The sequence below is a fragment of the Astyanax mexicanus genome, chromosome 14, assembly GCF_023375975.1.
Source record: "Astyanax mexicanus isolate ESR-SI-001 chromosome 14, AstMex3_surface, whole genome shotgun sequence".
Lineage (NCBI taxonomy): Eukaryota > Metazoa > Chordata > Actinopteri > Characiformes > Acestrorhamphidae > Astyanax > Astyanax mexicanus.
In genome coordinates this window covers 32,872,827-32,896,269 of record NC_064421.1, presented here as the reverse complement: position 1 = coordinate 32,896,269, position 23,443 = coordinate 32,872,827, and the positions used below count along the sequence as shown (strand labels likewise).

At 38.6% G+C, this 23,443-nt stretch overlaps 1 protein-coding gene across 3 annotated transcripts in view; it reads left to right on the top strand.

The window, feature by feature from the left end:
* The window catches only part of pank1a (pantothenate kinase 1a), a 37,839-nt gene continuing 14,396 nt past the window's right edge, over positions 1-23,443 (top strand). Inside the window, exons 1-3 of one of the 3 annotated variants that reach the window (XM_049463903.1) lie at positions 1-610; positions 14,363-14,715; positions 17,600-17,853. In XM_049463903.1, the coding sequence (XP_049319860.1) occupies positions 352-610; positions 14,363-14,715; positions 17,600-17,853 (866 nt within the window). In that variant the 5' untranslated portion in view covers positions 1-351. Of the gene's footprint in view, positions 611-3,143; positions 3,377-10,142; positions 11,334-14,362; positions 14,716-17,599; positions 17,854-23,443 lie in introns of those variants that run through there. The other 2 variants (XM_049463904.1, XM_049463905.1) reach the window with 2 other exon arrangements.

The following is a 23,443-nucleotide window of genomic DNA, read 5'->3' as shown; positions in this document are numbered from 1 at the left end:
CTGCGGACAGGGGGCGCTGTAGCGGCAGCAGGAGCGGACCTGGGTGAGCGCAGTGTGGAGCGGAGAGAATGACCGACAGTGACCTACAGCGGTAGCCACAGATCACCCCTCACCTTCACCCACTCACCTCGGCTCACGGAGCGGCCCGGGACGCGCTGTGTTTACCCGGTTAGCAGGTTTCAGTCAGGGAACCGGTCGCTAACCAGAGACCGCGGCAGCTCCGCTCAGTCACCGCGCAGCGCTGATCTCACTAAGCCGGCCAGCGCGTGGCTCAGCTCGGCTGTAATCTCGCTGAAAGCCGCGCCGCTTGTGTGTGTTTTTCCTTCTACCTGACGGTACGGTACGGTGCACATGGACAAGGCCAAATCAGCGGTGATGGACCAGAAGGGACCCGGCGGTCCGTGCTACACTAACGGCGTGCACAAGCCGTTTCGGTCCCAGCTGAGCAATGGAGGAGGCGGGGGTTCATACAGCCCGAGCGGCGGCGGCGGCAGTCATGATGGCTACAGCCACCTCCACCCCGACCCCCAGACCAACGGTATAAACGGGTCCCCTGCCAAGCGGTGCCGCCTGCGCAGACGAGTGGACTCACTGAAAAAGAACAGACCACGTAAGTAAAACTGCCAGCAAACAACGTTTAATAAACGTTCTTTTTTTTCTTGCATTACAAAAAATAAATAATTTCATGCTGATGATGGAAAAACAACATTTAAACATCCTTTATTTAACATTGCATGATATTTTGCATCAGTTAATATTGCACAAAACATTGAATCAACGTTCATTTACAATGCTTAAAGGCAAACGCTATAGGAATATAGAAAACAAGCAAGAAATAGGCCTGCATATTTAATATCAATAAAGTTTTATACAAACAGTACATATAAAACCACACTTTTGATATCTGAGATATCAAGCTATATTATATATTAACTATATCAGAATGTGTGTGTATCTGGAAAAAAGAGACCATTTAAAAATTGAGTTTCTTTGATTTTACCAAATTAAAAACCTCTGGAATATAATCAAGAGGAAGATGTATAATCACAAGCCATCAAACCAAGCTGACTGCTTGAATTTTTGCACCAGGAGTGGAGTAAAGTTATCCAAAAGCAGTGTGTAAGACTGGTGGAGGAGAACATGCCAAGATGTATTAAAACTGTGATTAAAAACCAGGATTATTCCACCAAATATTGATTTCTGAACTCTTAAAACTCTATGAATATGTACTTTTTTTCTTAGCATTATTTGACACTCTGCAAATAAATGCTCTAAATGACAATATTTTTATTTGGAATTTGGGAGAAATGTTGTCTGTAGTTTATAGAATAAAACAAGAATGTTTTAAAACATATACCTATAAATAGCAAAATCGGAGAAACTGATTACCACTAAATTGGTCTCTTAATTAATTTATATATATTTTTGCAGCTGTATTAGCTAGTAATGTAAATGCATTAATCATCAGTTTGATTGATCAGTTTGGTTACACTGCCCTGATGGCAAAGAACATTGAATAAATGTTCGTTTTAACATGACAAAAAAAAATTAATGTTGATGATAAACATTTATTTTACAATGCATAATAATATGCATCAGTTAATGTTGCATAAAAAATTCTAACATTGAATCAATGTTCATTTAAAGGTGTTGATTGGTTGAGGGCCCTCTGTACTCTCATAGCTGAATACAATGTTCTGGGCAAAAGCTGCTATCCACAAATACCGGTAATAATAATAATAATAGTGATAATATGAATTATTATTATTAATGGAATGTCCCTTTCTGCACTGCAAGAGCAGACCAGTACACGCTAAAAAAATAGGGTTTACTGCAAAACATTTATATATATACATGTTAATTGCAATTATTATTTTAGCTAAATGTATAGACAAAGAGAGTGCAGCAGTAAATGTAAATGCACTTATCATCAATTTTGATTGATCAGTTTGATTAAAGCAAAGCTATTAATTTGAAACACTGACCTGATCGCAAAGAACATTAAATAAACATTTTTGGTTTTGGTTACAATAAGTCATTTGATGTTGATGATGGAAAAACAACCTTTAAGCAACCTTAATTTAATATTGCACTGACTTTGGACTTGATATAACACAGTGGATCAATGCCAGCAGATGAAATGTCCCCCCAAACCATCACTGATTGTGGAAACTTCACACTAGACCTCAAGCAGCTTGGGCTGTGTCTCTCTCCACTCTTCCTCCAGACTATTATCCCTTGATTTACAAATGAAATGTAAAATGTACTGATGGTCAGTGATGGTTTAGAGAGTCATGTCATCTGCTGGTGTTGGTCCACTGGGTTATATCAAGTCCAAAGTTCAGCACTTCTTGCTTCCCTCTGCTGACAACTTTTATGGAAATGCGGATTTCATTTTCCAGCAGGACTTGGCACACTGCCCACACTGCCAAAAGTACCGATTGGTCTTTATATAATATTTAGATTTTCTGAGACACTGATTTTTGGGTTTTTATTTGCTGTAAGCCATAATCATCAACAATAAAAAAAAATTGAACACTTAAAATAGATCACTCTGTGTGTAATGCATCCATATAATATGAGTTTCACATTTTTAACTAATTTACTTAAATAAAGCACTATATGTATTAACTATCATTTATTTAAAAAATGATTTGTTTTGTTTTGTTTTTTTTTTACAACAAAGTTACTTATTTCTAGCATGTTTACAGTTTTCCAATATAGTCACTGTTAAATATTAAGGAAAGATGACAGAAGCTAAATAATGGATCATGTGAGAAATACATTTTTTTTTTTTAACGCAATTAATTATTATCATTTTCATTCGTGATTATTTTAAAGCTCTATTTTATTTTTTTATTTTATTTATTTTTTTTACCTGTCCCCGGCAGCGAGAGGGTTGAGCTCTGTTTTGGCTGTAAACTCAGTGTGGTGAAGGAAAGTCACTCACTGTTTCTTTTGTTTTTAATGAAAGCGTTTTGAGACTGCACTCCGCGCTCTCTGATTGGCCGGCGCCGAGTCAGGAGGTGCCGTCAGCATCGCTCCCTCCGCGCTCAGCCAATCAGCGCGCGAGTCGGCATGCGCCAGGCTGTTAAAGGTCCCGCGCGGACCGCCCCCTGCATATGTATGGAGTGAACATCTCCTCACTTTCTGCTCCTTATTTCACTCTCCTACAGCACTAAACTGCCGTGCAGCTGGTCTGAGGCGATGTTAGCAGGGCGTGCTTGCTCGTGACAGCCTATTTAAAGCTTTTTAGATAGTTTATTTTATACAAAGTCGAGTTTTTAGCTGCTTTTAGCTGATTGGAGAGCTGGATCTGCACCTGTGAGCTGCAGCCTGATCATCAGAATGAAGCTGAAGTGTGTTAAGAAGCCAGGTGAGTTGATTAAAGCCAAGCTGTTGTGAGATTCTCCCACAGCATAGCTGTTTAACTGAACAGAAATATTGTGGTTGGAGTTGTGGCAGCAGTGGAATTAGTGGTTATGCTGGTAATAAAGGCTGTCAGGCTGTTTTTTCTTTTTTTTTAATAAACAGTTTATATCGACTGCACCCTGCAGGCGTGTCCCAATTGACACCTGGTGGCACTGGGATACACAAACATTGTTCCTAATCACTAGTTTATAGAAGAATAGTGTTGTTTTGGCAGCAGCAAGGCTAGGCCAGCTCTTCAGCATTCCACAGGACCATATCTCCTGACTTAATTGGATTGTGTGTTTGTGTGTATTTGTGTGTGTCTGCAGTGAAAGTGACTATTGTTTATTCATTTCTTTTGTCATTTATTGTGCTACCCATTGATTTGGGTCTTTATATTAGTGAGAGAGCAACATTGGAATTCTTTAAACATATTTTCTTTCTCTATTAGTGTCCACATTTTGTGCATTCCTGTAGGTTTCTCAATTTAATGTTTAATCCTCTACTTCTAATCAGTCTTGGGCAGTTATTCACAGTTATAGGTTGTAGAATAGCAAAATAGAAAACTGAATTTGCCGAATTATGTAATGCTCCCTGTATTGAAGATTGGCGAGTGTCATATGCTGTAAATAATACATACTGAAATATCAGTGTTTTTAAAAAAGTGTTTAAAATAAATACACCTTTATCTCTAAAACGGCAACTTTACAGGAGAGAGAAAAAAACTTTAATCTTTTCCAATGGAAGTCAAGGAAAAAAGGAGTTAATTTCAGGTCAATTTTAAGTATTTCTTTTGGTCCGTTCATCAAGAAATTTTGATACAGTATAAGGGACAGTTTGTGTGTCCAAAATATGTAATAAACTAAAAGTCGTCATTGGACTGCAACGATATATATTTACTTAATATATTTAATTATTTGGCCAGCCCTACGTTATCATCATCATCATCATCATCAAAGTCTTATATGTATAGGGCTGCAACTAATGATCATGTTAAAGGTAAAAATCTGATGAATTTTTTTTTTGTTGTTGATTAGGCAATGATTATTTTTTTGTTTGAAAATAGTCATAAATTGTGTGAAATAGTGAAAATTACTATAGTGAAATAGTAAAAGTGACTATTGTTTAGTTTATTTTCCTTTTTGTGGGGATACCCATTGGTTTGGGACATTTATATACACGACAGAGCAACATTGGAATTTTTTTTCCACTCAGATTTTTTAAAAATGATCTATATATTTTTTGTGTCCACGTTGTGTGCATCCTTGTCAGTGTCTTAATCAATTGTCTAACCTCCTGCTTCAGTCTTGGGAAGTTATACACAGATATAGTTTATAGAATATTGGCTATAGAATTTGCCAGCTTGTCTAATGCTCCCTTTAATGATAATTAAAGAGTGTCCGATGCTGTATAAAATAATAATATATAGTAAAATATATCAGAAAAGTGTATAAAAAAGATGTTCAGGGTTTTTTCCCCCATTTTTTTGTGCACTACCCATTGATTTGGGACTTCCTGGAGTTCCTTGTATCAGATTTATTTGAATAATCATTTTATTTCCTCCATTAGTGTCCATGTTGTATGCATTCCTGTCAGTGTCTTAATCTAATGTCTAATCTTTTACCTCTGATCAGTCGTGGGCTGTTATACACAGTTATAGATTAACCGAATCACACTTTTCCTTACAGCTGTAAAGGCTGTCATGTCACCAGCAAGGCTGCAACCGGGTTGTGAAAACGTCCCCTTACGAAAGCCATGGCAACGACCCGAGTTTCGCCGGCTAACCTAATTCCAAAATCACTTGGTGTTCTCAGTCAGTCTGGGGTCACGTCACCCGGGTCCGGCCAGCGTTCGGCTCGCCTGGCCCGGTTCTGATTGTGAGTGAAGGATTTGTGAAAGTGAAGCAGCTGCTTCCTACTAAACTGGGCGTCTCTTTCTGAACAAAACTTCATCTTAGAGATGGACCGTATGGCCAAAGTTTATATCAAAGTATATTTCTTTAGGCCGTATCAAATCATACGCAGTAATATTGGCAAAAATCACAAAATACAACACAATATAAAAACGTTTATTTTATCGCAATAATGTTGAAAGCAGTCAATTTTGTTTTGCTATTTACTATATTTACTTTTAACCCTCTATGGCATGAATTAAATTTGTCAGAAGAAGAAATAAACTTTTTGGAAAAGCTTGAGTCCCTGTAGTTATAGCAGACTTAAATTTAGATTTTGAATTTTGATAACAATCCGATCATTTAAAGTTTTAGAGCAAGAAAGCTCCAAAAATGTCCAGGATAGGAGTAGAAGATCTCCAGGACCAGAGATGAGAGAGAACCACTGGTTCAGCATGGTTAATTCAAGTAATTCAAGAAGTGGTTATACTGCACAAGGCAACGAATATATATATATATATATATATATATATATATATATATATATATATATATATATATATATATATATATATATATATATATATAAAATGGTATTACAAAAACTTGAATGTAACAATATAGTAAGAATACAAAACAAAAGCAGTAAACAAAACCAAATACACTATTTCCACATATAATTTTTTTTATTTATGACCCACTCATTGTATTGTACATAGATATGCCATTTAACATTGTATTAAAGATATACAAATAATTAAATAATGAAATAAGTAAATAAATGACATTTAGATAGTATGGTAAGGTGTAATCCCCACTTTGCTATAGAAGGGTAATTGTTTGTTAATATCACCCTGACTTACCGGAACATTCAGGGTTCCTCAGTGTAGCTCTGTCCACGGCTAAGCTTACTGTAAATGTAAACCTGTAAAAAAAAGAAGCAATTTACTCACCCAAATAAAGTGTTTTCAGGAGAGAAATCTGTTTGACTTTAAAAGAAAATGTTTTTTTATTATTATTTATAAAGAATTACAGATTTTTTTTTACTTACTTAGCTTAGCTTTACAGGTCTTGGCACCCAACAGCGAGACCTGCTGAATTAGAAGGAAAACATGGACAGCCTTGTTCTTTACTAGTGTTGCATAATGTGCCTTATAATCCAATGCATTTTATGTATGAAGATAGACCAGAAAATAGTTTATTGATAGTGCGCCTCATAATCTGGTCCGCCTTATAGTGCAAAAAATATAGGTAATTTTGGAGACACTGACCGAGTTAAGTGTAAACTGTGGGAGTGAACCCGTTACCCCTTCCTTTCCCACTGCGTTTCTCTCCCCAGCACTTTGAAATATGGAGACAACAATTTTTCATAATCAACATACAATTAACTGATCACTGTGTCCATTGCTTCTTGGAGGTTTTGACTGTTCTAACAAAAAAAAAAAAAAAAAGCACAGGAATTTTTTAAACCCAAGGGTCCAGAATGAGGAAACTAGGAACTAAGCTTGGGACGGTAAGAAAAATGTAAATTAAAAAAATGTGTTTTTATCATTTACTTTTTTATTTGAGACATTATGAACCAAATATATTTCTATCTGATTCCCTTTTTTTATTTATTAGTATACATACATTCATGCATTTCTGGCCTGCCACGCATTCTAAAAAAATGAGTGAGAAACTTTTAGAGCTAGTAATAAAATATTTGAAAAGAGAATATTTAATTAAATGATTTTAAACAGGTGATCAGCAGCTCAGCAGGTGAGTGTAATCATGATTGGGCACAAAATCTTCATCCACATAAAGCTAATAATGTGCAGAGAATCTCCAGCTTGTAGCAGATGCATTAACATCTATTGAAATGTTTCAAAACCATGTCCCTCCGAAAACTAAACAAAAAAAAAAAAAACAAAAAAAAAAAAGGAATTTGCATACTTTTCTTTAAGGTTAAGGGGACTAGCCTCAACTGAAGACCTCTGATTTCCTAGGCAACACTGCGTAGTGAGATGGAATGGACCATACATTTTTTTTGTTCTTTTTTTTGGATGAAGTAAATGCCATGTGCTCTGGATGTGAAAGCATACTGAGCTTAGTATCCTCTTTGCCAAAATATCTAAGAAATTGCAACATTAGTGGGACAACAGTGTTCCAGTTTTATTGGGAAAGTGTTGTAGGCATGAAATGCCGGACTGGATGTATATTAACAAATGGAATGAATTTGAACAGACAAATCTTCAGTTAAAACTTTCTGCAACAAAATAAAAACAAAGTATATTTAAGAAAACTGCACTTTTTGAAGAGCATTTTCCAAGCAGTCCCAGCTTTTAGGATTTAGGATGTTAAAAAGATTTGTCCAAAAGCTCAGTGTTCTCCTGCTATTTCCATTTCACAAAAAACATGTGTTTGGGGCCATTGTCTTTTTAGAATGTTTACTTATTGCCAAGTTTCAACTGTCTTACTGATGCTCTGAGGTTATCCTCATTAAATCCTGATGTAATCCTTCATTATGCCATCCACTTTGTGCAATGTTCCAGTTTCACTGGCAGCAAACCAGCCCGCAGTGTGATGCTTCCTCCATCGTGTTTAACAGTTGATATTGTGTTCTTCAGGCCCAATGCTGCACATTTGCTCTTCATGCTGTACCTTCTCTGAAAATGATAAGAGATCCATCCATCCATCCAGAATAAGTTGATTATTCTGGCATCTCTGTCTGTTGACCTGTATTACACTCTTTCTGCCTCACTCCTTCTCCCTCTCTTTCTGCCTTTCATTGTCTGTCTGTCTGTATCTATGCCATGCTCACTTTCTGACTGTATCTTTTGTCTGCCTCTCACTCTGTCTATCTGTAATGTTTGGCTGTCTGTCTCTGCTCTGCTCACTTTCAGTCTGTCTGTCTGTCTCTCTCTCTCTCTCTCTCTCTCTGTCAACCTGTATTACACTCTTTCTGCCTCACTCATTTTCTGACTGTCTCCTCCCTCTCTTTCTGCCTGTTACTCTGTCATCTATCTATGTAGGTCTCGCTCACTTTCTAACTGTCTACCTGTATTACCCTCTGTCTGCCTCTAGCTCTGTCTATCTGTCTCTGCTCTGCTCACTTTCAATCTGTCTGTCTGTCTCTCTCTCTCTCTCTCTCTCTCTCTCTCTGTCAACCTGTATTGCCTTCTATCTGCTTCATTCTTTTTTTTGTCTCTTTCTCCCTCTGTTTCTGCCCTTCACTCTGTCTGCCTTTATGCATGTCTGTGCTTTGCTCACTTTCTGACTGTCTATTTACCTCTGCCTGTTTGTCTGTCGACCTGTATTACCCTCTATCTGCCTTGCCAGTTTCTGACTGTCTGTCTGTCTCTCTTTCCCTCTGTTTTAGTCTTTTAACCTGTAGTTTTACTAATCTGTCTACCTCTCTGACTCTGTGTACCTATATTCTCTTCTGTCTGCCTCTCTCACTCTGCCTGTCTGTCTGTATTGCCCTTAGTCTAGCTGTCTGTCTTTCAAGAACATTTACTTACCTATTTCTTTTCAACATTCTGTTCTTCACATGGGCATTGCTCTCTCTCTCTCTCTCTCTCTCTCTCTCTCTCTCGTGTTTGAGGGGGGGGGGGGTAAAAAAAAAAAGACCTTTCACCCACATGGGCAGTGCCTCCTCTCGTCGTCAGCGTGTCACACCACTCTGCCCAGGTGCCAACCTCCACTGCCTCAGGCCATTCACCCCTGGCCTGGTCCACACTCTCCATAACCTCGCCGCTATTGTTTTGCACATTATCACAATACGGTGAGAAACACTCCAATTCTTAATTATTCCAGTTGCGCAAGTGTGTTGCTATCAGTGTTACACATTTACAACAAGCACTTACTAGAAAGCAGATAATCCCAGATTATCTAGACGTATGATCAGTTAGTTCAACGTCTGAAACTTTTACTGCTAGTTTATTTGTATTTCGAAAAAAAATGGTTATAATGTAATATTTTGGAATATATTTATGCTGAGGTGAAGCTGTGTTTCTTAAGAAACTGGACTGGATGACATGTAGTAAAGCACAGTCATGCTTCTGACAATGGGCTGCAATGTGCAGGGGGTGTTTTTCTGTGTTGGTGTGTCCAAAATAACGGCCAGCAAATGCCGCGTGTCGTCACGGAATAGCCGGCTCCTATATAAGGGCTAAAGGAAGCATGGTGTGTGAGTGATATGTGAGACGGTGCCGAAATAGGATCACGCTGAGGTTGGACAGAAGCCTGTCAGCTGTCTGACTCTGTGTGGACAGGAGGTCATCTTACATTGTTCTGGTCCTTTATTCAACTTGCATAATGTCTAATGATTTATTTATGAGTAAATACAGTTATCTATGTTTGTATGTATGCATCTGTCTATATATCTTTCAGTGGTATTAAAAAGTTTGGGCAGCCCTAATAAGTTTCATGATTTCATGTTTGTTCGGATCAGCAGTTTCAGTTAAATATATATTATATATCAGAATAACACAGTGATCTTTGCGTATTTAAATGTTTTGAAGTTTATGGGATTTACAGAAAGTGTGCAATAATTATTTAGACAAGGTTAGGAAGGTGCATAAATTTGGGCACCCTTGATTTCTGCTGTCAGTTTCCACTGTGAGGAACATAATGAGGAAAAGGAAGACCATTGGCACAGTTCTAGTTTAGAAAAATCTCAGATAAGCAGAGGCGAAGGATGGTGAGAACAGTCATATGAAGGGGGCTTGATTTGCCTTTCTTACCAGCATATGGGAAGGTCTCTCAAGAGTTTTCTTGGTTCCAGATCAATTCTCCTCAGCTGCCATTTCTTAACAGTTTAGGAATGTCAACTAGCTAAACAAGCTAAAACATTTTAATACATTACATTACATTACATTACATTTGGCAGACGCTTTTGTCCAAAGCGACTTACAATAGTCAAGTACAATGTAAAATGAGTTTAAAGGTAAAACATCTTTGGATAGGGATAAAAGGAGGTCAAATGGGAATAATAGGATAGAGGGGAAGAAGGAAATGAGGTTAGAAGTAGTTAGTGTGTTAGAGGTGTTAAGAGAGTAAGTGCTCTTTGAAGAGCTCTGTCTTCAGGAGTTTCTTAAAGATAGCGAGTGATTCTCCTGATCTGGTAGTGGAAGGTAGTTTGTTACACCATGGGGGAACTCTGTATGAGAACAGTCTGGATTGCTTTGTGTGGATGTTTGGCAAAGCGAGGCGACGTTCACTGGAGGAGCGCAGCGGCCGGGAGGTAGCGTAAGCCTTCAGGAGCGAGTGCAGGTAGGAAGGAGCCTGTTCTGTCATCACCTTGTAGGCGATTGTAAGAGCTTTGAATTTGATGCGAGCATCAACTGGTAGCCAATGGAGCTCAATGAGCAGCGGGGTGACATATGCCCGTTTTGGCTGGTTGAAGACCAGACGTGCTGCTGCGTTCTGTATCATCTGGAGTGGTTTTACTACACAGGCCGGGAGGCCAGTTAGCAGGGCATTGCAGTAGTCGAGGCGTGAGATGACGACCGCTTGCACCAGGAGTTGGGTGGCCTGTTGCGTCAAGAACGGTCTAATTTTTCGGATGTTATAGAGCGCAAAGCGGCAGGACCGAGCAACTGAGGCCACATGGTGCGTGAAGGAGAGTTGGTCATCAACCAGAACACCCAGGTTCCTAGCAACCTTTGTCGGTGAGAGAGAGAGAGAGAGAGTCGATACTTATAGAGAAGTTGTGTTGAAAAGATGGTTTTGCTGGTATGACCAGAAGTTCAGTCTTTGAGAGATTTAATTGAAGGTGATGCTCCTTCATCCATGAGGATATGTCAGAGAGACACTGCGATATCCGTGCAGAGATTGAGTGATCTTCAGGTGAGAATGACAGGTATAGCTGGGTGTCATCAGCAAAGCAATGGTAGGAAAATCCGTGTGAGCGGACAACCTGACCAAGAGAGGTGGTGTATATGGAGAAGAGAAGGGGTCCCATTACCGAACCTTGGGGAACCCCAGTGGATAAGGAGCGGGCTGAGGACAGCTGTCCTTGCCACGACACCTTGAACGAGCGCCCAGTGAGGTACGATCTGAACCATGACAGCACATTGTCTGCAATCCCCATGTTTGAGAGTATAGTTAGGATAATACTACTTGTATTAATTAATTAAGTTAATAACTACTTGTAGCTTGTTCCTTCTTTGTGGGAGTTGATTAGTTTAATTTTCAGGTCTTTAGACGGGTGTTTGGTGGAGCCAATGTTTGATTAGTGTAAGTGCAAAATTTAAAGTTTGGAATTCTTCTAGATCCAAACATTCTATTGTTCTGAAGACCCATAAATACTTAATAATCAAATTGGTAAAATATTAGTTAAATCTATTCAGCTTTTAGAGGCTTTTTTTTTTTTTTTTTTTTTTTTTTTTTAATTATTGGTTCTGTAGTTTGGAGCACTGCGATTTCATCATGGTTGGGATCACTGTTTGTTTGGGAAGGCCTGAAGGAAGCATGTGCATGGCCGGTTACTTCAGGTCAGGTTTTGCAGGGTCAGTATGAGGCTGGACTTTGATTCCACTCAGCTGTCTGGCTTTGGCCAATCGACCTTTCCCCGTTTATGTTGTGTAATAATTTCAGCTGCTTGCACAAGTAAGAATGCTCTGCCTGTCTGACCTTGGGATTTTCAGTGAAGTCTGAAGTTTGGTGTGTGTGTGTGTGTGTGTGCATTTTAATAAGTAATAGTGTCTTGTTCTCCTGCACTTCCTAAAGGGGGATTCTAGCTATAGTTCAAATGTTTATTTTGTTTAATTTGCTTTTCAGGTTTGGTGCGTCACAGAGAATCTATGGCCTTCTATTGATTTATTTACAGTTATTTGCAGTGATTAGGGGTCAATATGTTGACAGCTAGAGGTGGGCACAGTGATATTTTATTGTATTCAATATACTTAATAAACATAAGAATTTTGGAATTTCATGCTTAAAAACACTGACCCAACTGTGCATTTAATATATAAAGATTAAAGTTCATCTAGTTTAATTGGATGTGTTGTAGTATATTTTGAATAAAAGGTACAGCAATCAAAGTTAGAAATCCTTAAAACAATATTCACTCTAATACTGTCGCCTCTAATTAATTTTCACTACGATCACATTTATTTAGATAAATATTGTGTATAATATAATATCGGCTACATTTTTTAATACCGTGAAACAATATTATACCCTGAAATATTGTGCCATATCACCCACTTTAATTCTACTTTAATCCTGGGTGTATGGAGATATTTGTAGTGCATTATTAGTATCATGACATTCTGGATCAGTGACGTCTGTTACAAACCTGATCAAATTCTTGATTTTGATCAGAATAACAAGCAGCTCTTTTCAACCCTACCAGCATCTTTACGTGTTTATTTGTGAAGGTGTGCAATCTTGATTGCTTAATTTTTAAACGTGCATTTAAACTGAAAGTTGATTAACCAAATTGATGTGATACTATAATAGCTTTTTATTTTATTATTATAGTTATTTTATTATAGTTTTTATTAAAAGCCTTACTTTGGTATGCTTATCAATATTTCATTGATCCAGTTTTGCTCAGTGAGTTGAAGAAAGTCACGTGTGTGTGTCTGTGTGTGTGTGTGTGTGCGTGCACATGCATACCTCTTGTTGGTTCTGCTGAGAATCTTCAACCAGCCATTTTCAGCCTCGCTGTTGCCATGGCAACCGACTGACTCCTTCAGCGCTGCTTTCTGTGGATGACCGGTCCATGGTGTGAACGACACAGTAGTGTGTGTGTGTTTTTGTGTGTGTGTGTGTGTGTGTGTGTGAACCCTGTTTTTAAGACTACTCGATCACAAGCACAAGTCTGTGATTCTGATGATTTTCCTCAGAGACAGCACAGACGAGTCTGACTGAAGGACTGTTGTTTGTGTTTTGTTTGCTGGACAGTTTGAGTGCGGTCAGTGTGGAGTGGTTTACCGGCTCGGCTCCGGCCAGCTGGCTCCCGCGCTGCATTCTTCACCCTTTAGTCATCTCGCTTTCACTGACTCGCATACAAACCTACACGTGTTCCAGAAGCACAGTGTGTTTATATGCAGCCCAGTGTAGCTAACTACAGCTACGTTCATAAAGCAGGTGAAAGTGGATCTAATCCGGTGTTTATATTTTTATTTTTGTGATATAATTTATTTTCTTATTTTATCCCATTTTTATCACAAATTGGAGATCTAGTTACCCCACATATTACATATTACTAAAAATGCCCCCAACACTTTAAGGGTGAAAAGTAGCACATTACGTCTACCTACTATCAGGACTCGGTCTGCTGATGGCAAGAATAATATGGGATTTAAACCAGTGATCCTCGAATCATAGTGGAGGAGTTTCAGTATCAGATATGTGCTTTTTTACCTTGTATCATTGTAATCCAATCTTGCATACACAGAATGCATATATAAATATCACAACCTGTTAAATCTAGGGCTGAACCTAATGATCATTTTGGATAAGTCGCCTAATCTGGTCTTTTTTTTTTTTTTTTTTTTTCAGATTAGTCAATTATTATTTCTGCTTGTCTCTTTTAAACTGAAACTGAATGTGGAATTAAATTGCTGTTCAAATGCTTTTTTGAAAGTTTGGAAAGTAGAGGTGTGAATCTCTGTGTTTAGCGATTCGATTTGATTTGATTTTAATTTTTGGGGTCACGATTTGATTCCGAAACGATTTTTCAATTCAAATGGACTATAAACTTTTTGTAAATTATTTGATTGAGAAGATGAAATCACAATTGAAACAAATAGAACATTTATTTAAAACAATAATTTTAGGTTCCTTACTGTATTGAATCTTAATTTTTTTTTTAATCTTTAAAACGTAACTTTAAAACATAGACGTCATAGTCTTTCTAACCATATTGCATCATGGCTGCATTTTCAAAACTTAACCTTAAATATTAAACATATGATTGGGTTCAGGAGTCAGACCTAAGTGCTAGTCTATCTGTATTAATCAGAGCTTCTCCCACATATTCTTTTTGTTTTCTTTGAGTTGTGGCACTGCTTTATCACTAAAAAAGCTATGTGACATTCTTCATATTCTCTCCATCTCTTCCTCCAGCCTTCCCCTGGTTTGGCATGGACATCGGTGGCACCTTGGTCAAGCTGGTCTACTTCGAGCCCAAGGACATCACGGCAGAGGAGGAGCAGGAGGAGGTGGAGAACCTGAAGAGCATCCGCCGCTACCTCACCTCCAACACGGCCTACGGCAAGACGGGCGTGCGGGACGTTCACCTGGAGCTTCGCAACCTCCGAATCTGCGGCCGCACGGGAACCCTGCACTTCATCCGCTTCCCCACAGCAGCCATGCACCGCTTCATCCAGATGGGCCGGGACAAGAACTTCTCCAGCCTGCACACCACACTCTGTGCCACAGGGGGCGGAGCCTATAAGTTTGAGAACGATTTCAGGACGGTAAGCATGTGAATCAGTCACTGCAGTCATTTTCCAGCTGCCACTGGTGCAGCATCACCAGGTAGTATCAACAAGTACACTTGGAGAAAAGCACAGCAACCCACGTGAATCACTTTTGGTGCACCTTTTCCAAAAGCACTATACTTCGTATTTTTATGTGTCCCCTAGGACACATAAAAAGGCTACTTAGGCTACTTAAAGTAGAAAACCTTTACCGTATTTTTGGCACTATGAGGTGCGCTGGCTGTTAATCTACACAGATTTCTCTTTTGAAAACTGTTCATTTAGGTGAATAAAGCACTTCTGTTTATGTACAGTAAGCTTAGATTTCCAGATTTCCACTAAGGCTGGGTGCAGCAGCATTAGCATTACTCTCTAACCTCTAACCCAGAACCCTGAATGTTTTGCTAAGCCAGGGTGATATTAGCTAGTGGTTCATTCTACATAGCTTGATTTAACATGGTAAACATGCAGACTACAGTCAGATAATACTCACCTCTGAATAGCAAAAGAGCTACTGCTTAGCGTGGTTAGCAGCTAATGGTAATGCTGCTCCAGCAGTGCTAGCCGGGGTTAGCAGCAGGCTACAGACTAGTAATGCCTCTGAAGGACAAAACTTAGGGTGGTTAGCAGCTAATATTTTGACTGCTACTGTTTTACTGCTCCGGTGCTGGAGAAACTTCACTGATACTGCTTTATAACGCTGCACTTGTGGCGTGACTTTACTTCTTACAACCTGACTGGTAAAATTCATACATAAGCAGCACCAAATTATAAGGCGAACTGTTGATTTTTGGGAATTTCTTTTTGAAAAACACCATCATTTGAAGAATCTGTTTTTTATAATTAATTATGTTGAATTTCCTTTCAGTTTAGTTCTAGAAGATATAAAATGCTGCTAGAACTACTAGGGAACTCTTATATACAGGATATACAGGCATTGAGTTATGATAACAGTTTCTGTATAAAATTTGGAACATGTAGCTTTTTCTCAGAAGTGTCTATTTGTTTTTATTTTTACCTTATGGCACGAAAAATTTTGATGTATATCGTGTATCTCTTTATTCAGAGAAAAAATCTAGAGATATTATTTTTTATCCATATTGCCCAGCCTTACTCTGATCATTAAAAAAACAAATGCCATAAGGCTCACGCTTCTGAGGAAGCTGAGTCAGGGTTAAAACTTAGGCTAACATGGAGCGCCTAATGAGAGGCCTGTAGGATTATTACAGCGAAGGCGATGAGGATGAGATTTAGCAGGCGGTGAACATGTTATAGAGTGTAATTCCTGGAAGGCTGCGAGGCACCACGCTAGAATGAGGCCAAAACCCAGTCCGAAAAAACAAGGGCTCAGAAACGGGGGCAGGGCTTTAGCTGCAGTCTTTGTCTTAATGCAGTGCCACTTCCTAATGAAGAGCCCCCTGCTTACCTCACCCACTCACTCTGTGTGTGTTTAGTGTGTGTGTGGTGAATCAGGGATGGCTGAGTGCCTTCCCTCACACTCTGTGTGCTGCTGCTGTCTCTGCCGTCAGCTATACAGTCTGCATGAATTTACTGCTGATTGGCAGGTTGAGGTGGGAGGATGCTGAAAAACTATGTTGAAAAAAGGTTAACAAGTTTCTCCTCGCCAATCAGACAAGTAGCAGTTTTTTTTTTAATTAACCAGTTCTTTATAGAAGCAGATTTTAAGAGGAGTACAGCAACAACTCCCGTTCTCTTTTGTACCCCTATACCTATTTTTTAAGTGAGTGACATCCTCCTCCTAAGAATTGAAACAATCCTTCAAGTACCTGATATATAGATACACAGCAGTGGAGCACTAAATTCAGCAACCTTAGAGCTTTATCGTATGTCTACAAAAAGAGTGCAGGTGGTGCAGCCATTTATTATTATTGTCCATTCCTTAATTCCTCTGTGATCGGGAGCTGAAATTAGTTTTTATCATTATTATATACATTTTTTTCTGTTCCACCTCAAATGTCGCATCCTCAAAGGGCCAAAGGGGTGAAATGAGATTGGGCTATTTCAACACCTGAGCAACCACCAGCAAGTGTTTTGCATCCACCTAGCAACACACTAGCAACACCACAGCAACCACCTGTGATACCATACCATAGCAAATCAGTAAGTGTTAAATCAACAAGTACACTTGGAGACGACTAGGAATTGCAACCACTAGGGGTGGGACAGAATTGATATTACAATATATTGTAGAATTTTCATTTGTGATACGTTACCAAAATGTTTGTTTTGTAGAAACATATGCACTTATATTAACTTCCTAAGACTCGCCCCTAGTTTGACTAAAGTTAAATAAAGTTACTGCTTCATTGTCCCACATGGTGTAATCAAATGAATAGAGTAGATTACTGGTTGTTTAGTCCATAATTCCTGATATTTGCTTACAATGAGTATTTTAATCAAACTAGTGCGCTATTCAGCGGAGCACGTTTATACTTCTGCGGCTCTCCATCACTCTGCAGTATGAACCACAAAGGCGGGAACACAGTGGTGCATGTCGAGCGTAGGTTTCGATGCAGGAGTATAAATTGACCTTTAAACTGTATCAGTTTAACAGTGTTGAAGTTACACTGGCAAATTTTCTATGTATGGTAATGCAGGTGGTTGCTGTGGTGTTGCTAAGTTGGCTACATAGGAATTGTAACCACTAGGGGTTGAAAAAAAAATGAAATTGCGATATATTGTATTATTTTAATTTGCGGTGCATAATTGCGTTTTTTTTTATTTTTTTTTTTCAAATTTAACTCAGGTCACACAACTTTTTATCTATGAAAGTTTTAATATTTCCAGTTCGAGTTGAGTAGTCCCTTTAACGTGGTTTTCTCTCTGTCTTCTTTCTTTCTTTCTCTCTTTTTCTGTGCAGATGGCTGACCTGGAGCTGCTGAAGCTGGACGAGTTGGACTGCCTCATCCATGGTCTGCTCTATGTGGACTCTGTGGGCTTTAATGGCCACCCAGAGTGTTATTACTTCGAGAACCCATCCGATACACACAACTGCATTAAGCGGCCCTGCTGCCTGGATAACCCTTTTCCCATGCTGCTGGTCAACATTGGCTCAGGGGTCAGCATCCTGGCTGTTTACTCGCAGGACAACTATAAACGGGTCACAGGAACTAGGTGAGTGTTTCACAGACAGTGTGAGTTCAGAGCAGTTCTGTTTTTCTGGCTGTAAACAGCTGATCTGGCTCTTCAGACTAATTTGGGCTGTATTTTATTAAGCTACACATACAGCAGTAGTGTAGCACAACATGCCAGACCTCTCGACATGGAATTGTAGAGGTTCCTAATGATGTCCTGCAAAAACCCATTAAATGCACCTCGAATATTTTCAATATTTCCAGATTTTGCAGTAGTAGTGGAGTGTTGGTGGCTTGTTCATTAGCACCCCACATATTGTCAGTCAGGGACAGATCTGGTAATGCAGATGGCAGTGGCATGTGGAGGAGCATTGTCCTGCAATGAAGTAATGAAGACCAAAGTTGATCTGTCATCGTGCGAAATTGCACTTCACGTTATAAAACCAGCCACCAATTTTCACCATGTTTTAATTCTACTGTGAGTGCACAGGCCAAAAGTTTGGACACACCTTCTCTTTTTCAATACGTTTCTTTATTTTCATGACCATTTACATTGTAGATTCTCACTGAAGGCATCAAAACTATGAATGAACACATGTGAAGTTATGTACTTAACAAAAAAAAGGTTAAATAAAAAATAAATACACATATATATATATATATATATATATATATATATATATATATATATATATATATATATATATATATATATATATATGTTTCTTCAAAATAGCCACCCTTTGCTCTGATTACTGCTTTGCACACTCTTTGCATTCTCTCAAAAAGCTTCAAGAGGAGTTCCCAGAGGTGTTTAGCACTTGTTGGTTGTAGTGTTTTTGTCTTCACTCTGTGGTCCAGCTCACCCCAAACCATCCCAATTGGGTTCAGGTCCGGTGACTGTGGAGGCCAGGTCATAACTCCACATGTGTTCATTCGTAGTTTTGATGCCTTCAGTGAGAATCTACAATGTAAACAGTCATGAAAATTAAGAAAACGCATTGAATGAGAAGGTGTGTCCAAACTTTTGGCCTGTACTGTGGGTATGACTGGGACAGAGACGCATGATAAAATGAAGAAGTTTAGATAGATTTTCTGTTTAAAAATTACTACTGAAATCAAAGAAGCGTCCTCTGCTCTTTTGCCTCATTGCGTAAGTGTTTATTATAGCTTCTCAAAGTCCAAAACACTGTGAGAATGTTGTTATAATAATTACCTGCTTGGCTTACGTAGGCTGAGGCTGATGGTTATAGTGGTTCAGTTAGTTTGCACCATAACCTCAAAGCCTTCATGCGCAGCCTGCATTTGCACATGTAAATTCACGTGTTTGTAATTTTGTATGTATTGTATTTGTTGTCTTGTCTTTTATGTACTTTTGTACTGTGTGTGCATCCTGTCTTCATGTCTTGTCTTCTACTTTCTGCTGTGGAAGTTACATCCACTTCAGACGCAGACACAAAGCTTGTCTAGTCTCTGTAGAGAAGCATGAAGCATGAAACTATTGTCACCATGGCTGAAGTGTCACAATACCAAAATCATACATTTTAAATACAATATCTGCCTAAATATTTCAAATACGGATACTGAAACGATACCATGGCAAAAACCTAAAAGATCAGAAATGAACGGAATAATAGAAGGTGAAGAATGGGGAGTGGGTGGTTCAGCAGTTACAGCACTGAGTCTTCAATGACATGGTTGTGGGTTTGGCGGGCCGGCACTGTTGGGCCCTAAAGCAAAGCCCCCTGATGGCAGCCCAGTGCTCCGGGCACGTGTTCTCACAAAATCACTGTGTGTCTCTCCTGAGTGGTCTTGTCTTGTGTCGTGTCTCGTGTCGTCTTGTATCTTGTTTTGTCTTGTCTTGTCGTGTTGTGTCATGTCTAGTGTCTTGTCTTTTCTTCTCTTGTTGTGTCGTGCCGTGTCTTGTCCTTTCTTGTCTTGTCGTGTCTTTTCTTGTCTTGTGTCGTGTCTCTTGTCTTGTCATGTCTTTTGACGTGTCTCGTGTCTTGTGTCATGTCATGTCTTATCTTTTCTTCTCATGTTGTGTCGTGCCATGTCTTGTCGTGTCTTGTCATGTGTCTTGTCTTGGCTTTTCTTGTCTTATGTCATGTCTCGTGTCCTGTCGTGTCTTGTCATGTCTAGTGTCGTGTCGTCACTTGTCTTGTCCTGTCTCTTGTCATGTCTTGTGTGTTGTGTCGTATGTTGTGACGTGCCATGTCCTGTCAAGTCTATTGTCTTCTGTCTTGTTTTCTCGTGTCGTGTCTTGTGTTGTGTCATGTCAAAAGCTTCACACTGCGCAAATATACGTGCTGGTCTGAAACACAGGACCCTCTCGCTGTGTTTAGAGCTGGGCAATATATAAATCGAAATTTAATCGTATTGTGATACATTTTCTTAATTTATGAACAATATATGTTTTTTTTTTTATTTTGTAAGTGCTTAAAAATATGAAACTTTTATTAATGTACTGTGCACGAGACAGTGTTTGAGTAGCAAATAGTGTGTCAAAATACGCTAAATACGCCTGTAAATATTGTGGTATAATATTTTTACCATTATCACGATCACAGCTCTATTAGTGCTTGATTACTTTCAGCAACTGTTCATATCGAAAACCAATTTATATTGCATCAACCTAAATTCAGAAATATATTTTGACAGATTTTTACAATGTGCAAGACAATGTGCACAGACGTGAAGCATTTTGTTGCACAATGCTAAGTGGAAAACGCATCTCAAACTCCAACTCATTAACTGATTGGCTGATTCAGACAAGAGATGCTGATTATAGGTGTGAAAACATTCAGATCCAAACACTGAAGCATTGAGTGAGACTTTACAGTGCCCCCAAAATCATGCTTACCTTCCCCTTTTTAATCTGCAAAAAAGTCTAAAACATTTTCAGTAATGTCTTAAATCATAAATAGGAATTCCTGCTGATTCATGCATCATTAATTCTGTACATACTATACTCATTATTTACATTATTCCAGCGAAAAGCTTCTTCCCCTACTGCTCCACATTGTTGCTCTGCTTCCTCTGCATTAGTTGGTTAATGATAAATGGTTTTAAACAGTGCTGCTTAATTTGTGACGTAATGCAGCTGAATGAGACGTTTTACTAACAGCAGCCAGGAAAAGCTTTTCGTGAGAATTTCTCAGAGCGCTGCAGGAAATGGTAACAAATAGTAACGCTTTAAATCTTTGCCACAGTCGTGAAGTGTGAGTATGTGGGTGTGCATGTGCGTCTGCTGGAGCACCTGTTTATAGTTTAGGTTGTGATGCAATGTTGTTAACGGTCCTTTCTATCAGCACCACACTCCAAGGTACAATCCTGCTCCTCCTGTATTTCCCTGGACATTGCTGTCAGCCCGGTGATGACGGCAGTTTATTGAGTATTTTTGTTGATATGGCCTTTTATCTGTAGATATAGATAATGCACACTGGGTTAAAGGTCAGACTGGACGGTATTGTCGTAAAGAAGGTGCTAATGATTAGCTGTGGTAGGTGTTACAGTGCATTAGGGTTGCAGCGGTAACCGGTTTCACGGTATACCATGGTATTAAAATGCACGGTTATCATACCGTGTGTGTTTGCTTATTACCGGTAAAACGCAAGCCAGCGGAGAAAGTCACCCGCGCATGCGCAACTCTGCTCCACTTCAGCTGCTCAGCACACAGCGGTGAGAACAGCAGAAAGTGCATCAGACTAAACAAATCTCCGTCCGCCTACAAAAAGGCTAAACTAAAACTCAGCAGTGTGGGACTATTTCAGAGACCCGCCGAACGCACCTGAGGATGGTTATCTGATTTGTAATCAATGTGGACGTAAAGTCACAGCTAAAGGTGGACATACGTCAAACCTGTTCTCCCATCTCCAAGAACACCACCCCGCTGTGCAGCGCGAAGTATGTGTTTAGTTTATAATTTTAATCTGAACATAAATAAAACCTCTTTGTAGTCGTGCACAACCCATGCGGTAAGCGCCCGCAAAAGCGCTGAGTTATCCGAAATTTGGGCACGCAGGTACAGGCGTGAAGTGCGTGCTAAAATGGATTCACGTGTCCGTGTAAAGGTCCTGGCCGGACTGGATGTGAAAGACGCCATTCATTTACATGCGTTCATTTTCAAATTCTGACGTGCCTGTTTTTTATATGTTAAAACCAGACTCGGTGTGAAAGCCTTAAAATAGAAATCTCTATTGTGAGGATCATGTCAGAAATAAATCCCCTCTTTCTGCAGTATCTGCTTATATACCTACTTGGCAGTAAAACGGACGTTTACAACAGTTGTTGATCAGACACTGACCCAGGCTCAGTTTATCAGATATTAAATAATTTAAACTTAAATAATTGTACTGAATATTTTAAATACAGGATCTTTACTTCTTAGAGTACATGTAATGTGTGTAACATGTGTGTATGTATATATATATATATATATATATATATATATATATATATATATATATATATATATTATAATCCATATGTATATATATATATATATATATTTTTATATACACCCTTAATGTCCTTAAGAGTAGTGGAAAAACCTGGTTTTCTTCACCTGATGGTGTACAGCTTCTTTTTTTAAGGAGACATTATCTATATTATTGTTCCAGGTTTCTACAATACATAGTTAATTGAACAAAAAACCTTTGTTGTAATTTCCTTAAGGGTCAGTTTAATAATATATGTAACAAACTGTGATACCGTGATACCGCGGTATTTTCTGAGACGGTTATCATACCGTGAAAATCTCATACCGTTGCAACCCTACAGTGCATATTTGGGTATATATCGGGTTTTACATTATACCCTGTTTTTATTGAGGGTTTAAAAGGGTATTAATTGTTTATTTCTGGATAAATCAGCAATGATTTATTGTAGAAGTATATTTTGTATAGATTTTTGTTTTTTAAATAACATGCTGTAAAGTCAGATATGTTAAATGTTTCTAATCCCTTTTTTTGTATTTCTTTTTTTTTTGTCTTCTTTTAGATGTTTTTTTCTTCTTTTACCCAGCTCACCCATGTCTGTGGTTTTCACCCGCTTCCTCTGTGGAAACTTTAGGCCAAATGATCTACTGTTTTTCCGCTAAAAACAGTGATGCTCTTTTCATATTACTTCCATCCTACAGAGCCTCTTAAAATGACCTGGCATCATCACAAGATTTAACGTTCTATTGGTCATAAATTAATATATTGAGACCAGGAATTAATATACAGCTCTGGACAAAAAAAGACTACTTTTTATCTATGATGAATTTCTTTGATTTTATTAAATTGAAGACCTCTGGAATATAATCAAGTGGAAGATGGATGATCACAAGCCATCAAACCAAGCTGAACTGCTTGAATTTTTGCACCATGAGTGGCATAAATTTATCCAAAAGCAGTGTGTACGACTAGTGGAGGTGAACATACCGACATGCATAAAAACTCTGATTGATTCCACTAAAAATTGATTTCTGAACTCTTAAAACTTTGAGAATGAACTTGTTTTTTTTTTGCATTATTTGAGGTCTTTTTTATGGTTGTTATTTCAGCCATTTCTCATTTTCTGAAATAAATGCTCTAAATGACAATATTTTTATTTGGAATTTGGGCAAAATGTTGTTCTTAGTTTAC